The sequence below is a fragment of the Protobothrops mucrosquamatus genome, unplaced genomic scaffold (assembly GCF_001527695.2).
Source record: "Protobothrops mucrosquamatus isolate PMUCROS unplaced genomic scaffold, P.Mucros_1.0 scaffold595, whole genome shotgun sequence".
In the NCBI taxonomy this organism is placed as follows: Eukaryota; Metazoa; Chordata; class Lepidosauria; order Squamata; family Viperidae; genus Protobothrops; species Protobothrops mucrosquamatus.
Genome location: NW_015386894.1, coordinates 249870 through 267386, shown reverse-complemented (window position 1 = coordinate 267386; position 17517 = coordinate 249870). Strand labels below are relative to the sequence as shown.

Genomic DNA, 17517 nt, shown 5'->3' with positions numbered 1-17517 from the left:
AGTTTTGGATACCACATCGGGGAAAAGCAACACATAATTTGTTAAAATAAATGTACATTTTTATTCAGATTTAGGATTGCTTGAGTAGTATGCATTTTAAAAATGATTCCTAACATATGTAAATATATATAGATAGGTAAAATTTTCAGTGTTCAATTAAACTGAGTAATGACATCTGTGAAAACCTATGGCTAACATCAAAAATAGTGTATTTTAAAAGTTTTTGGAAACTTAATATTCAGTTAGATTTTATTTTTATGAAATAATACCTATTTTTGGAAGGAATGTGCTAGCTCCTCCTTCCTAGGTCTGAGAGAGTGACTGATCCAGTCACCCAAGCAGGTTGTGTGTCAAGCATAACATAGGTGTCATATAGGTATTCTTGGAGGAAGCCCAGAGACTTTTAACTTGTGGTATAGAAATTTATAAATAATTAAAATGTCAGTGAAAACATTATTTCATCATAAAATGATCTTATTTATATAAATAGCAACATTGCTCAGGTTTCTGCTTTTATTTTTCTTCAGCTTGATAGATTCTTCCCTTTCCCCTGGACTTTATGTATTAAACTCTTAAGGGACATGTAGCAAAAGCAAGTCATCCTTTTCATCTTTCAGAACACTGATATTTTTGGAAGGTATATGCCTGATTTAAAACAATTCTATCCACCATCCATTAACATAGCTATTGATTTTCCCCATGAAATCTTGTTTTATTCCCTCTCCCCCACCCCTCACCCTGCCAACTGAAACTAGTGGTATGAAAGCTGTTTTCTCTTAAACAGCAACATTTCATTTCCTGTTTAATTTTAGTTCTGAAAGTAATATACAACCTCTGGGTGTGTGTATATGTATATCTGGGAAATGTTTTTATTTTGTTCTCAGATTTCAATAAATCTGCTCATCATTGCAATATGGTGCTATCCTCAAACACACCAAGCTGAAAACATCTCCATCCTTCTTTTCTTCCCTAAAATATAAAAAGCTGCAGCTAGAAGGGATGACTGGTAGTATCATGCCTTTGGATAGTCAGTTTCAATTATTTGCCTTTTCAGCAACATATTACGTTATGAATGCTTAAAAGTACATTGGCATCTCTAATCAAACTTTTTCTCCACTGACTTGTCTGATATACAGATCTGTTTTTTCCTCCTGCTGTTTAACATCTACCCCAAGCCACTGGGTGATACTTTCTGTAGGCAGTGTGTGAGGTAATCAATATAGCTCAGGGATAGTCAACCTTGGCTCTTTTATGACTCGTGGACTTCAACTCCCAGAATTCCTGAGCCAGCTGTGCTGGCTCAGGAATTCTGGGAGTTGAAGTCCACGAGTCATAAAAGAGCCAAGGTTGACTACCCCTGATATAGCTCTTGACTGAATAGGAGGTGTGATGCCCCAATAACCAAAGGTTAATGAGGAAAAATACTGAATGTTAGTGAGAGAAAGTGGCTGTGGATTTGAAGGCACCTAAATCCAAGATCAATTTTAGTTTTAAGTATGAACAAGGAAAGTTATGTTGCCTGAAACAGAGCTGACTCGTAATTTGGACCCTCCTAGATTCATGGCTGTGCTTGGAACAGCAAGTAGAGGCAATGGATAGAGAGAGCTTTGCACAGTTATAGCAGCTGTGGCAATATACACATGTTTTTGTCATCTCATGGCTGGACTGCTATAATTTGCTTTATCTGGGGCTGGCCTTGAAGATCACCCAGTTGGTGCAATGTATTATGGGTATACCTAGATTTGCCCATGTAAACCACCACTGTGGGAGCTTAATTGACTGCCAGGCACAATTAAAGATGTAAATTGTCACATGGTGTCAGTCACACTAAGTGGACCAGACTAGAAAATCAACTTCACAATTGTATTTATTTATATCGGCTATAATAATAACAGTTTGATCATGCTTTTCATCTCCTCCTTATAATCCAGTGAATCAGGGACTCGTTTGCCTCACCTGCTTCCAAATATTACTGTCATGTGTCTGATTAACGAAACACTTAAAAGGACTTTCAGGCATATTTTTCCTAAAAGCATTTATTAAGGTTACAGAGACGTCAGTACAGCATGGTGGAAATGCTTAGATCTGGCTGCTTCTTTTCCGTTACACATATATATTCTTAGCATTCCCCCCCCCCTTTTATTTTGGGGTCATGGTTCACATCTTCCAATTAACTTGGAAGATGTGATTTACTTCCGGTTTCTTTTTCCCGGGCTATCCTTATTCTCCTCCCTTTTTCCCTGTTGCCTGGTTTAACTATAAAAATACCAGACAGTTCTGCATATTGTCAAAGCAAGAATATACAGTATTTGCAGCGTTAACAATTACCTTGCTTCCCAAACTTAAAAAATGTTTAGTACTCTTTACCTATGTAGCAATTCTTGCACATTTTTGCCAAGGTCATCTACAATTTATACATGAATATATTTAATACTGCCTGCTTTGGCTTGAGTTTACGCATTCGTTAGGAGTTAGGGCTTGATAAGGGTCCCTTCTACCAAGTAATTGCAATTACAGAGACTCTGTTATTGAGCTTCTCAGTGTTGCCCACTTGTGAGCCAGCTTGCCCACGATATCTGAACTGCTTCTTCCTCACTGAGCATTCAAGCAGCTTGGTGGCATGATTTTGCTTCAATATTTCTCTTGTTTGATGCAAGTTACTCAGAACCCTTTGAAGAAGAGCAGCATTCAAGCTTTAGCATGTTAGTACATAAATAAATAGATTGACATGCTAATAAAGAAGACGCCAGGCAAGGGTTTTTGGTCAGAGCATCTACAGTTAGTCTTATTACTTATTAAGATACCTCTCCTGGTATCTTCTACTTCATTTTACTTCTTTGGGTCGCCTCTAAGTTACAGTTTTTTCAAAGGATACCAAGCTTTGAGCAGTGCATATGGGAAAATGCAACAATTAAGTATCCTAAATTGTTTTTAAAGGCTTTAAAGCTGATGGCAGGGCAATTCTGGAAATTGAAGGCCACATTCATTAAAGTTGCCAAGGTTGAGAAATATTGCTTTAAAAGAAAAAAAAAACCCCTTCTGTTACATTGAAGATCAAATTTCTAATTTTGGCTACTTTGTGATCCAATTTTGTCAGTTGATGCCAAAGTAGGAGTGAAGCCTTAATTGGTTTATTTTAATAATTGCATTTAGTATAGCTAGTCCTTTCTAATAACTATATTTGTTAAATTGTTTTTTAAAAACACGTCTCAACCATTTGTATGGGAAGTTATGATCTTGTTTTGACTGAATAATAAGCACACCAGTCAGTCTATGTGACACATGCACATACACAATTACTAAAATAGCAGAGATTAATAGGAAGGCTGTTACTGTTTCTACTTTTTTACCTGAAGAGTTTACAGTTTTAAATGCTGGATTGAGGTGATTTAGCAGTATTTATAGATGTGCAAATACATGTAAAAGCTTAGTGAAGTCTGGCTTTTTACATTACTTGCTACACACTGAGTAATTAGAAAATAGCCCATAAGTCACAGCAATAGATATGGCCAAAATTCAATGAATGAAAAGTACAGATTTATTCTAGTGTTCTTTATATAGATTACAATAGATTATATTTCTATTTTTGGCTCAGTCATCCCCTCAGAGAAGAGGTTCATAGTAGGAGTTTGGGGATTTAAGCAGGGTATCTGACTCTTGATCCTGGCCTATTTCAAATACCATGGACTTGCTGCATTTATCTGTTTCTAATCTGATTAAATATTTTCAAAGTTTTTGAATGTTAGCATTATAAGTAATAATAAGAAATGTAGCACATCTCCGCATAGATCCTGTGATTTGGCTGCTATTTAAGATTAATTTTTATTTTTAATTGCACTAGATCATTGATGCCAGAGAAGTGTTTTCTAAGAATTTAGAAAGCTCAACTTCCCTGCAGATGGAAAATGACTTAATCATCATATTAGAATGAGGAACTAACATGCCCTGAACCCTTAGACTTGTGTTTTTGCAATTTCTTAATAGTAAAATATTTAGAGTTAACATCTTTAGTTTCTGTATTCTTTATTCACTACATTGATGCACAACTATTGTTTAGTGACAGTGAGAGGAATTTTTCATGATGACCCAGCTACGGTCAGTTTGTAGTGGAGCTTTACATTTTGGAAAGAGTAGAAGTACTGTTTTCCTGTAATTGTATTACTGAATATAATAACTATGCTAGGAAAATATTCCATTGAAATTAGTTAAGTACAGAAAACAGGAAAATCTAGAATATATCATATTGGAAAGCATTAAGGGAAAAAATGATTGAATTATTCCTTACTAATGGGGGGTCCTGAATTTTGATCAGTACAATCAGGGCTTTTTTTGTCATAGAACGCCCAGAACGGAGTTCCAGCACATTTTTTGGATGGAACCTTGTAGGGTAGGCAAGGCAGGTTGTATGACGTGTGTGAGTTCCGGCATCATCTTTTTTTCTTTTTCTTTTTCAAAATAAGCACTGAGTACAATCACATTTTTCCTTTAGTTACAGCAACTTCCATTTTGTCCCAGGCCTTTCTTTGAGAAATTTAGGAAAATGATGTCAGAACAAGTAGTCCTCAATTAACAACAGTAATTGGAAATGGAATTTCCCTCATTAAAGCAATACTGTCATAAAGTGTAACATCACACCAATTAAGCCACAGAAATTCTGGCACTTCTAGTTGCAGTAGTTAAGCAAATCACTGCAGTTTATTAAGTGAGGACGCCATGTGGTCACCCTTTGTGATCTCTTGCCAGCTTCCTCATTGATTTTTCTTATAGGAAGCCAGCAAAATAGACTGCAAATGGCAATCGCATGATTATAGGGATGCTGTGACTCTTGTAAGTCCAAGGACCCGTTGTAAGAACTGCTCGTTGAGAACCATCTAAATTTGAGCCATGACTGTATGAGTGGTTGTTAAGCCAAAGGACTAACCTGTACCTGATTATGCACTGTAAGTGAGCATTTTACATTTGGCATTTTGATATGTAATAAAAAATAACATAATTAAATCAAATTGATATATGAGGGAGCATTGTTTAAAGAAGGATTTGTTTTTTAAAAGATACATCAGTACTGTAGTGTCATTAATGTATATTTTTATATATTTTTCTTGAACATTTTGTGAGTTGCCTTGTATAAACAAATTACTTCTTTTATGCTAGACAGATTATCCTATGTTTTCTCTTAAAGTTGAAGGTAAAAATACAAAGGTGAGATTCAAACAACTAGTCATTATACAAGTAGTCCTCAATTTACAATAGTTCATTTAGTGACCGTTCGAACGGCACTGAAAAAGTAACTTATGACCATTTTTCACACTTATGACTATTGGAGTATCCCTATAGTCACGTGATCAAAATTCAGATTAAATAATAATAATAAAGTTGGAAGGGACCTTGGAGGTCATCTAGTCCAACCCCCTGCTCAGGCAGGAAACCCTATACCATTTCAGACAAATGGCTGTCCAGTCTCTTCTTAAAAACCTCTTGGCAACTGATTCATATTTATGACAGTTGCAGTGTCCCGGGGTCATGTGATCACCTTTTGCAACCTTCTGACCAGCAAAATCAATGGGGAAGCCAGATTCATTTAACAACCATGTTACTAACTTAACAACTGCAGTGATTCACTTAACAGTTATGGCAAGCAGAGTTGTAAAATGAGACAAAACTCACTTAACAAATGTTTCACTTAGGAACAAAAATTGTGGTCATAAGTTGAGGACTACCTGTAGTTAAAATAGCATGTGTGGATTTCAGGGAGCTGACACATTTATTTATTTGTTTTGTTTGCCTGTTTGCCATCCATCTTGCTACAAAGCAACTCTTTATATATATTTCAACTCAAGGTGGCAGACATACCTAATACTCCTGCTAATTGCTAATACTCATTGCTCAAAGTTACAAAGGATTGGACTTTCTTATTCCAAGCTGTCAGAAATTGAAATACTTCTGAAATAATTGAAGTGGCTGGTTTTGACCTTGAAATGAGCAGTGTTGTAGGATTGAGAAGTTATGATTTCTTTGGTGTGCTAAATAATTGTATTAAAACTTTATCACAGTGATATTTAAATAGAACCTAATTAACATAAATGATAGAAATTGTATTCCTGTTTCTGCACCAGGTCACATGATGATAGTGGTAATTATTTTTTAAAAAAGATGCCTGTTCTGTAGTTCTCATGGCTTCACACATTGCCAGGTTGAACAAGTTCAATATTTTTGTTAAAATTTATCTTGTGAAAACGATCTCGAGTTCTGTTCCTCTACAAGTATAATTTTACCATCAAAACTCCACCATAAAATATGCAAAAATAATTGTAATATGTGCACATCATACTAAAGAAGGTTTTTGTTGTTGTTATATCATAATGGACTAAATGGCAGAGTTGTGGTGGATTTTGCATACCATTGAGCTTACATTTGGTTAATTAGTTGTTCCTGTTTTTACATTTGCTACAACTACATGTAAAGACTGGCTGATATCATTTTAAGAGATTTTATTCCCACAATGCAGTGTAAAGTACGGCTGGTTATAAAAATAGTATTTCCTTTTTTATTTGCCTGCAGTATTTTGTGTCTATTAAATCTCTAGTGGCTTTAGAAAGAAATGCCCTGAAAGGTCACATCAACGTTTCAATTAGCAGCTACTTTTCTAGGATAAAAAGACTTTCTTAAAAAATAAATGTTTTTCTGATAGGTTTTCTACTGGTATACTTCGTTCTTCAGTTCTTAGTTCTTTTCCCTTACCTCAGATTTGAGATATTTTCCCATTCTGAATCAGATAAACGTATTCTTACTATATGCTTAAAATGTCTTTGTTTTATTGACAGGTTTGGGTAAAACAAAACGAAAGACAAGTGCTAGAGATGCCTCACCAACTCCTAGTACTGATGCAGAATACCCATCCAATGGTAGCAGTGCTGATAGGATTTATGATCTGAACATCCCTGCATATGTAAAATTTGCCTACGTGGCAGAGAGGGAGGATGAACTATCTCTTGTTAAAGGATCTCGCGTGATTGTTATGGAGAAATGCAGCGATGGCTGGTGGAGAGGGAGCTACAATGGACATATTGGCTGGTTTCCTTCAAACTATGTCGTTGAAGAAGTTGAGGAAGCAACTGCTGATTCACCAAGTTTTCTAAGTTTGAGAAAAGGGGCATCCATGAGTAATGGCCAAGCCATGAAAATTCTTCACATTGTCCAGACATTGTATCCATTCAGTTCTGTCACTGAAGAAGAGCTCAATTTTGAAAAAGGTGAAACTATGGAAGTGATAGAGAAACCAGAAAACGACCCAGAATGGTGGAAATGTAAAAATTCTCGCGGGCAAATTGGTCTCGTTCCGAAAAACTATGTAGTAATCTTAAGTGATGGTCCTACCATTAATACTTCCCACCCTCCTCAGATAAGCTACACAGGGCCTTCTTCTACAGGACGGTTTGCAGGAAAAGAGTGGTATTATGGGGCCGTTACTCGACACCAGGCAGAATGTGCTTTGAATGAAAGGGGATCAGAAGGTGACTTCCTTGTCAGAGACAGTGAATCTTCAGTAAGTAACGATAATTTCAAATTTTATTTATTTGTTTGTTTGTTTATTTATAAAATGTATTGGCTGCCTATCTTACCACAGGGTAACTCTGAGCGGCTTACAATCATATAAATTCAAAATATTGTGATGGATTATGCAGAATATATGAAGTAACAAATTATAGATTTGCCTTGCTATATGAATCAAGTGGAATTCTTCAAAGTGAATATTCATGTGTTGTGTAATACAGTTCTCCTTTCATTAATTGAAAAATAATTTATATAGGGTAAAACAGAATATAAGCATGGTGTACCATTGGTTTTAAACGTTTTTCAGGTATATAGTTTTAACTGGATTTTGTCTTAGCAAATTTAAAATATATCAATGCATAAGCAAATGTTAATAGGAAAAGTTAAGTTAGTTTAATAGATTGAATTTTCAAGGTGTGTGGTAATTGTGTTTGACTTCTCTATTAATCCTGCGCATATGAACTTTCAAAAGGTGTGTTTTCAGATTTTGTGCAAGCTCAGCTCAGCAAAATTTTAGCTAACCTGTTTTTCTTTTGCATCCACTTACATACTTGCTTTTCCTGCTTCTGTTGGCCCCTTTTACCAAAAGGTTTGAAATCTATATATGTTTGAGAACAATATTCCTGAAATCTAACTGCATAGCATTACAGCTAAAGAATCCTATACTATTTTAAAGATTGACTTAATTTATTACAGCAGTAGATGTAATTGGATACAGCTGAATAATTTTCAGATCTTTTTACATGGGCTTTCTCTTGCCACTTCCTGTGGGTTTCATATTACAGCTTTCTACAGTGTTAACCTCAAGATGGACTTAAGTAATATTGAAAAATTTAGTTTAGACCTTGGTTAAATCTCTACATTTTTTCTTTTTCACAATTTTTAAATGTTTCATGCATTGAACTAGTGTTGTTTTGTTACAAAAATTGATTTCTAGATTATACATTATAGAGAGATATATTCTATTTGTTAAGCAGAGTTGATTTACAAAGTATATGCAAAGTATTTGTTTTGTTGGTTTTGATTTAAAAATCATGATTGTTTGGAAGGAGCACTTCATCATCAATCACAGTTTTATTCAATTCTGTGAATCCAGTATAGCCTTAACTAGGAATAAATAAGTTCTAGTAAACATGGTGGAACAGTTTTGAGTCAGTGGGTGATATATTTAGATAGCTGTGATTTTGATCAATCAGTACAATCGAAGTAATGTTTTTTTAATTAAGCAATGAACACCATTAATCATTTAGTTGTGCCACAGTCAGTAAAATGATTCACAGCCTAATTTGAATGCCAGTTGTCATTGAAACTGTGTTTATTTATTTTTAATAAAGATGTAGTAGATATCTAGAGCTGCACCTGATAAAGTTTTATTGCCTTTCCTTCTGAGGATTGTGCATTATAAGTAGTCCTCATTTAGCGACCACAGTTGGGACTGGCAATTTAATTGCTCAGCAAAATGCTTACTAAGTAAAATTGCAGTTGTGCTTATGATCTTACTTTAGTTTGCTTTGCTTAACAGACTTGTGAAAGTCATAAATATAAAAACTGGTTGTAAAGTTAATTTTTTATCACCATCGTAATTGAATGGTTGCTGAATTAATAACGAGTGATTGCTAAAAGATAACTACCTGTATTTTAAAAGACAGTTCCAAACGACAGTCAGGGCTGCACTAATGGGTGGCGAAGAAAAAAAATTGGAATGATGGTGCTCTACTGGATTGGGATGAGAAAAAAAATGTTCACTTTTGTGAAATAGGCAATAGCATAATTCTCTTTTTTGTATCATAAGAATGGTAGGTGAACTCTGGTTTAAAGCCATCTGATAAGCCCCAGAAAGCAGAAGGAGTATATTTGAACATCTGATAACAAACAAATGTTGGAGAATATTTTTGCATTATTATACAGATAGTCCTCGACTTATAACAGTTCATTTAGTGATGGTTCAAAGTTACAATGGCACTGAAAAAGTGACTTATGACCATTTTTCATACTTATGACCATTATAGCATCCTCATGGTCACGTGATTTATATTCAGGTGCTTGACAACCGACTCACATTTTTGATGGTTGCATTGTGCTGGGGTCATGTGATCACATTTTGCAACCTTCTGACAAGCAAAGTCAATGGGGAAACCAGCTTCACTTAACAATTGTGTTACTAATTTAACAATTTATGATTCAGTCATAAAATGGGACAAAACTCACATAACAAATTTCTCATTTAGCAACATAAATTTTGGGCTCAATTGTGGTTGTAAGTCCAGCACTACCTGTACTTGATTTGTATCTTAGTCCCTGGATCACTTCCTTGAAAAATTATGAATAACATAAAATAAACGAGTTCTCTTTGTTAATTCTTTGGCATATTCTTTGAATATGGAATGAGAAGTGCTCATTGAAATGGATAGGGAATTCCAGCCCCATTAGCTGGCTGAAATTGGCATCTCCTTAGAACTGATAATTAGTTATGAGACAATTTTATCTTATCTTTATCTGACGTTTGAGCACACAAGGCCAACTTTGATTCCAATACTTGCTTTACAAGAACTTTTGAGTTTCAGAAATAGCACACGGATTATTATATACTCATCATGACTTTTCATTGGCCTTTGCTGACTCATAATGTTCTTTGTACTTTTTAGCTGAAGAGCAACACAAATTTTCCCTTGTGATCTTTTTGAATAAGTTTAGGACAATTCAAGACTCCAATGCCTTTGGGCAAGTAGTGTTATGCACTTTTTAAAAGATGACCTACTGTGCACTTATTTTGTGAATTACCCTAAATAAAAATCAAATCCAATATTTATAGGTTCAGTTTATGAATTATAGAATTCAAGATATAATATGCTCCATAGGCCTGAACAAACAGAGCGTATAACCATTATCTTCATCAAATAAAATGGAAAAAGCCAAAAGACTTATTTTTTCTGTTTTACATAAATATTCAAATGATATTTTTTTTGACAGGAATAAAGCATTAATTGATGAATTTAATTGTCTCTTACTGAGTGGATTAAGTCAGGAAGCCTTCCTAAATCTGGTGTCCTTAACATTCATTGAGATTAAAAATTGCCAGAATTTTCATTCAGCATACTACTAATTTGGTGATATGTATTAAGTAAAACAAAGGAAATTGTTGAGGCTGTTATTTGGGAAAAGTTATGAGGATGACAGCTATGTGCAAAGCATACAGCAGAATATTTGACAGAAGATTTGTTTCTACATTGCTGTAGCATATAGATAAAGGAGGAGGAGGAGGAGGAGGAGAAGGAGAAGGAGTACAGAATGGGTTCTACAGGATCCTTATGAACTTTGATTCCGGCATGATTTTTCCTATTTATCAAAATGTAATAGACACAAGTGGGTTTGATAGTTGTAATTGATTGTTATAGTTTATCTCCAATATTTTAAGCCCTCCCAAAATACATTACAGTGCATGAGTTCTGTCTAAAATTATATTGGTGATATTATCCTTTCCCCCCTTTTCTTACTTTTAATAAGGTTTTTATTCTTTTCAATGTGTTCCAAAGATGTGTTTTAGTTTTCAGTTAGTAATATTGTGTCTGGGATAAACCTCATTGGCTATCATGTTCCAAAATATGTGTTATAAATATCTAGAATTAACCCATAGATAGAGCTGTGCTTATTTTTAGAAAAGTACGAATTGAAAGATAATTAAGTATTGAAATGGGGGAGGGGAAATAGAATACTGTGTCACTAAGTAGTTATAATTATTTTAATTCTCTATGACAGCAGCCCCCAAACCTTTGGGCACTAGGGACCGGTTCCATGGAGAGAGGTTTTTCCGCAGACCAGAGGGGGCGTGGTTTCGCGTGCTGCCTGCATCCTGTGGATGGGGCTTCGCTTGTTTGCGTGGCCCGGTTTCTGGCATGCTGCAGACCGGTGCTGTTCATCAAATGGGGGTTGTGGCCCCCTGCTCTGTGATGATTAGGGGTTAGTACGCTAGGTTTGTTAGGCCTTTTGAAGAAAGTAGGTTTCTTGCACAAGAGGATGCTGTAATAATGATACTGTACTAAACAGGATGCTTGAGGCTGGCAGACCTGAGTCAGTCCAGCTAATGGTTTTATTAGCTGTGGGTGTTAATTTTGATTAGCTATCAATATATGATGAAACAACTGAGCAAAGAAGAGATAGGATTTGTTTAGGAATGAAAGGCAATATATGAGGTAGAGTGAAAGGAAGAGTGGAGTAGACATTTCCTAATTTAGTGCCACCCCACCTGTATCACAGCAACAGTAATATTGATAAAAAGCAAGCTATTTCCACAAATTGTATACTTCTTGGAGGTATAAAATACCGCAGTGTGTTGTAAAATAACATGTTCATTAACATGATTTTTATCTTCACTGCCTGATTACTACGGGTGAAGAGGTTTAATTGTTTTCATGTCACCTGATTCAAATAGTCAATTTTCCAGCAAAGATCCAAAAGTATGAAAACTTGGGAAATGTACTTTGAGATGTAACTATTTAGAATAGAATTAAAGACTGAAGCCTATCAAACATTTCTTTTTACATTTTTTCCAGATTTTTTTTTTAATTGTTGACCCTTTACACAGGCTGGCTTTGTATTTATCATGGTGACTGACACTGATGAGCTGTGCATTAGAGTTTGACCCATAGCAAGTAACTAGTTCAGATGTCCCCTTAAAGTAGCCATCACGATTGCATGCAGTTCCACTAGTGTTAAGCCTGGGAAAGATTGCTTGCAAACCATCCAGCTGTAGCAACTATGTCCAGTGGGAAAAGTTGCAGAAATATCTGCCAAGAGCTGAAAACCCAAAAGGCAAACAGATGCAAACTATAAAAATAAACACTCTTGAAATGAGTTCAACGGAAGACAGCAGGGAATAGTTTGAAACTGAATTTAACCTCCGCACACTGTAGTGTGCACTGTAACATGCCAAGATGAAGTCTTAAGATTTTATTAATTAAATAGTCACAACAGGAAGAAGTCAAGAATACATTCAGTGACATATGCATTTTTTTCCAATTTCCTGTTGTTACTTAAAATATTTGCCCATTGTGAGGAGGAAGGTGGGAGCCTAGCTAGACCTTACCTTTCATTTCTGCAGAAGGAAGATTGTCAGAGCCTCTTGTTTGATAGTGCTTCTCTGAAAAGAACTAAAAGAACTAAAGATTTTCCCTTCATCCTCTTCCGCCCTTTTTAAGTATAATGCCACAAAAACAAGGTCTTTGTTATTTGGAGGAAGGGAAAATGATAGACAGATGCATTTGAAATGTAAATGTGAGAGTTTGAGTTGGAAGGCAATTATTAATATTCATTTTTCAGTAGAAATGTCTTTGACAGAAACATTTTTTTACATGTGGTTTGCAACTAATGAGTCTGCGAGAGCTGCATAGGCCTTGTTCAACACATTGCTTTGATTTTTCCTTCTCCTGGTAAGCTGTTGCTAGTATAGAAATCAATCTTACCACTATACTTTGTTTTCCATGGCAGTCATAATGTTCACTTTGTCCATCGAAAATGAATTCTACTTCAAATTTTAAAATAATTGAAATGATTACTTTGAATTATCAGGATTAGAGCAGTGCACAAAGAAAATAATGTATTTAATCTTCCATCAACATCAGCAAGTTTAGTTTATCTCCCACATTTTTTCCTTACCAATGACTCCTTTATTTCAACAAAAATTAATATTATAGATATATAAGAACAATGTTCCAATAACCAATGATACAGGTTTTTATACCTAGATTCAGTTTCTGTTTCCCAATTCGTAGTTTTCCAATAGTGACATAGTGGTAAAATTTAAATGTTAAGGCATTTTGTTTTTACTCAATGAAATAAACAATCCTTGAACAATCTTGAACATTTGTCTCAGGCATTCTGTTCTGGGTCAGCCTTTTTTGTTGTTGTTGTTGTATCTTTTAAAGCAGCAGTCCCCAACCTTTCAGACTCTCTCTGGGGGGGGAGGGAGAGTGCATTTGCCCCACCCGATTTCCAAGGGGCCGTGGCCCAGTATCAGGCTGCAGACCAGAGGTTGGGGACCCCTGTTTTAAAGTACAACTGCCTTGTACCTTATAGCAAATAGAGTTTAGTATTATAAATTCTTGGTTGAGACATATTTTAAAAAACAATTTAACAAATGTGGTTATTAGAAAGGACTAAATGCAATTATTAAAATAAATCAATTCCTACTTTGGCATCAACTGACAAAATTGAATCACAAAGTAGCCAAAATTAGAAACTTGATCTTCAGTGTAACAGAGGGTTTTTTTTTTTCCTTTTAAAACAATGTTTCTCAACCTTGGCAACTTTAATGAATGTGGCCTTCAACTCCCAGAATTCCCCTGCATCAGTTTTAAAGCCTTTAAAAAACAATTTAGGATAATTAATTGTTGCATTTTCCCATATACACTTGCTCAAAGCTTGGTATCCTTTGAAAAAACTCTGTAACTTACAGGCGACCCAAAGAAGTAAAATTAAGTAGAAGATACCAGGAGAGGCATTTTCAGTAATAAGACTAACTGTAGATGCTCTGACCAAAAACCCTTGTCTGGTGTCTTCTTTGTTATCATGTCAATCTATTTATTTATGTACTAACATGCTCAAGCTTGAATGCTGCTCTTCTTCAAATGATTCTGAGTAACTTGCATCAAACAAGAGAAATATCAAAACACAAACATGCCACCAGTCAGGAAGAAGCAGTTCAGATATCATGGGCAAAGCTGGCTCATAGGTGGGCAACACTGAGAAAGCTCAATAACAGAGTCTCTGTAATTGCAATTACTTGGTAGAAGGGACCCTTAACAAGTCCTAACTCCCTGTGAATGCGTAAACTCAGGCCAGAGCAGGCAGGTAGTCCTCAAGTTATGAATGTAATGGAGCCTGCCCATTCCATTCATAACTCAAAAACTCATGGGAGTGAATCTCGTACCTCGAACGAGATCACTCCCTTGCTTGTTAAGACACACACGCCTTGTTAAATGAACTGAGGTATCTCAGGGTGGGGAAGGCCATGGAGGGCCAAGTGATGGAACAGGTTCCCAAGGCCTCCCTGACCCACTAAGATACCTCATGCTTCCCCCTCCCTTCCTGCTGTGCCGGACTTGTTTACCTTTGAAAATTCCTCTCTGCTGTGGTTTCTTTTCCTTTGAGGGAGAGGAGAGTTGGCTTGGAAATGCTTTTCGTGCCAACAATGGAAGCTCCTGGTACTATAATATCACATGAGTTCAAAAGAGATCATGGCCCCCAGAAGCTTCCATTCTAAGAGGGAAGTGTTTGCTTCATTTGCTTGCCTACGGGGCAAAGCATGGAATCAGATTCGGCTGGGCACAGGAACCAATGCCGTCCGTGGCCCGGGTGCACCGCTCGCTTGCATGCGCCAGCCTTTGAGGGTAGAACTAAGCCTTCAACTGAGCGGGGAGGCATCATGGAGTGAGTCACCTTGCACCTGCGTCCAGCTGCTCGCGGTGGTGGCAGCCACTTGAATGGCCGCAATCTCCCCTCTCCAGCCAGCCACCCAGCCCGCCCGACCTGCTCCATGCCTGACTGGCTGGTAGACCAAATCCTGACCACATTTCTCCTTGTCGTCTTCCCAACTCAAGCGGCGACAGCGACTTGAGTTTCTCTGCTCCGTCCGAAAGGAAGAAACTGGAGGTGCAGAGCAGGATTGCTGTCAAGAGGACGCGGGTATGCGGGTATCTTGCTCTGTGCCTCCATTTCCGTCCACTCGGACTGGCTGCTGCTACTCAAACACCTTTTATCCTAACGAAGATCTTGGGGAGATGGGGAGCTCCTTCTGTGTGCAAATGCAACTCTTGAAAACGGACCCCTGTTTCTGGGTATGTGATCTCATGACAGTTCAGGTACCCATTCTCTGCAAAAGATATTACGCATCCAGGAAGTTCCATTGACTCTCCTCTCCCTCAAAGACAGAAATCGCGGCAGAGAGGAGACAGATCTTCTCCCTTCGCAGTAAGGGAGGGGGAAGCAGTTGTGGGGAGCGGGGGGGGGATAGAGTGAATGTTGCAGAGCCTCTGCAGTCATTCATAAGGGCGAACAACTGCCGTGGTGCTGCAACATTTGTAATTTTGGGATTTTCTTGAAAACACTAGGGGGCGCTTATCACGTAACTTCAAATGCACGTTAAGTGAACGCTCATAACTCAGGGTTTAGCTATATATACATGTGTAAATTGTAGATGACCTTGGCAAAAATGTGCAAGAATTGCTACATAGGTAAAGAGTACTAAACATTTTTTTAAGTCTGGGAAGCAAGGTAATATTTGGAAGCAGCTGAGGCAAACGAGTCCCTGATTCACTGGATTATAAGGATGAGATGAAAAACATGATCAGACTATTATTACTATTATAACCGATCTAAATAAAGTACAATTGTGGAGTTGATTTTCTAGTCTGGTCCACTTAGTGTGACTGACACCATGTGACAATTTACATCTTTAGTTGTGCCTGGCACTCAATTAAGCTCCCACAGTGGTGGTTTACATGGGCAAATCTAGGTATACTTATAATACATTGCACCAACTGGGTGATCTTCAAGGCCAGCCCCAGATAAAGCAAATTATAGCAGTCCAGCCATGAGATGACAAAAGTTCCTGCATAATGTGGCAAATGAGCAATAAGTTTGCTATTGGTAGAAAAATTGGGCAAATAAATTAATTTTAGAAGTAAATGTGTTTTCCACAATTAGATAGTCCAAAGTATTGGCATAATCAGTTTGCCTGGATAGCATAATGGAAAATTCAATCCATAAAATGAGCTTTATTCAACATAACTTCTAATAAATTTTAGGTCACTATTTTGTTTTGTTTTTACAACTGAGAACTATACATGTCTTTCTACCTCTGAATAAGCATACAGAAAAGGAATAAATTCAGAGTAAAAGCAAACAAGTATTTCAGGAATAGAAACTACTATAGATACTGACTCTGGGTTAGGTCATAGCAAGATTGGTCATCCATCAGATCATTCTAAGCTCTTTAAAATTTCAAAATAGAAAAACATACTTCAGTTCTGAAAACCCCTATATCAGTATCATCCCTTCAGTATAAGCATGTGTTTACAAGACTAAAAAGGAAAAACAAAGCTGCACCGTTTTGTATCAATCACAGCTTCTGTACACACTTCACAGATAGCCATGAGAGAACCTGAATTTACCTAATCCTTTAGCAAAGGAACTACTGGCAACTTAAAAAGGTAGTCCTCGACTTACAACTGGTTGCTTAGTGACTGTTTGAAGTTATGACCGAAGTTAGGACCAGTGGAGCCTCCATGATCACATGACTGCATTTTGGGCACACATTCACTGCTTTTGCAGCATCCTGTGTTACAATGTTTTTCTTAAAAAAAAACAGCATTTACTTCTGGTTTTCAGGAAAATTAGCCCCCTTAATGGCCGTGGAGGTTGCTTCAAAAAGGTAGTAAAATCAGGTCAGTCACATGGGTGACCTGTTTTATGACTGTCAAGACTTACTCCATTATGCTCCCTTATGGGCATAAGTCTCTCGCCCTTTAATTCCAGAGAAGTGGAAACTACAGAACACGTGTTTCTTCATTGCTCCTTTTATGGAGACATCCAATGAAATTTACACCACCTCTGATTGGTCCTGGTCACCTAGATTTGGTGTATGCCCAGATGTACATGCTCATAGGTGATGTCTTAGCTAGTATGTCCATCAGACTTTGATGGGCCAATCTCCCGCAATGCATTCTTTGTAACTATAATTCATTTAAAACTATTGTCATTTTAAATGTTACCATAGATGCTATAATTTTAGTATTTACATTGTAATTTAATATAGGCTATATCAGGCATGTCCAAAGTCCGGCCCGCAGGCCATTTGCGGCCCGCGGCCCGGTTTAATCCGGCCCTCGAACAGCCCTCCCTGCGGTATGTAAATGCGGCCCTCCCACGGCCCTCCGGCAAGTCCCATGGGAGAGAGAGAGAGAGAGAGAG

The 17517-nt window shown here is 36.9% G+C and overlaps 1 protein-coding gene across 1 annotated transcript in view; it reads left to right on the top strand.

Moving 5' to 3' along the window:
• Positions 1-17517, top strand: part of NCK2 (NCK adaptor protein 2) — a 28017-nt gene that overhangs the window by 6327 nt on the left and 4173 nt on the right. The window contains exon 2 of the mRNA XM_015817492.1: positions 6822-7543. Within this exon, the coding sequence (XP_015672978.1) occupies positions 6822-7543 (722 nt within the window). The remainder of the gene's footprint in view (positions 1-6821; positions 7544-17517) is intronic.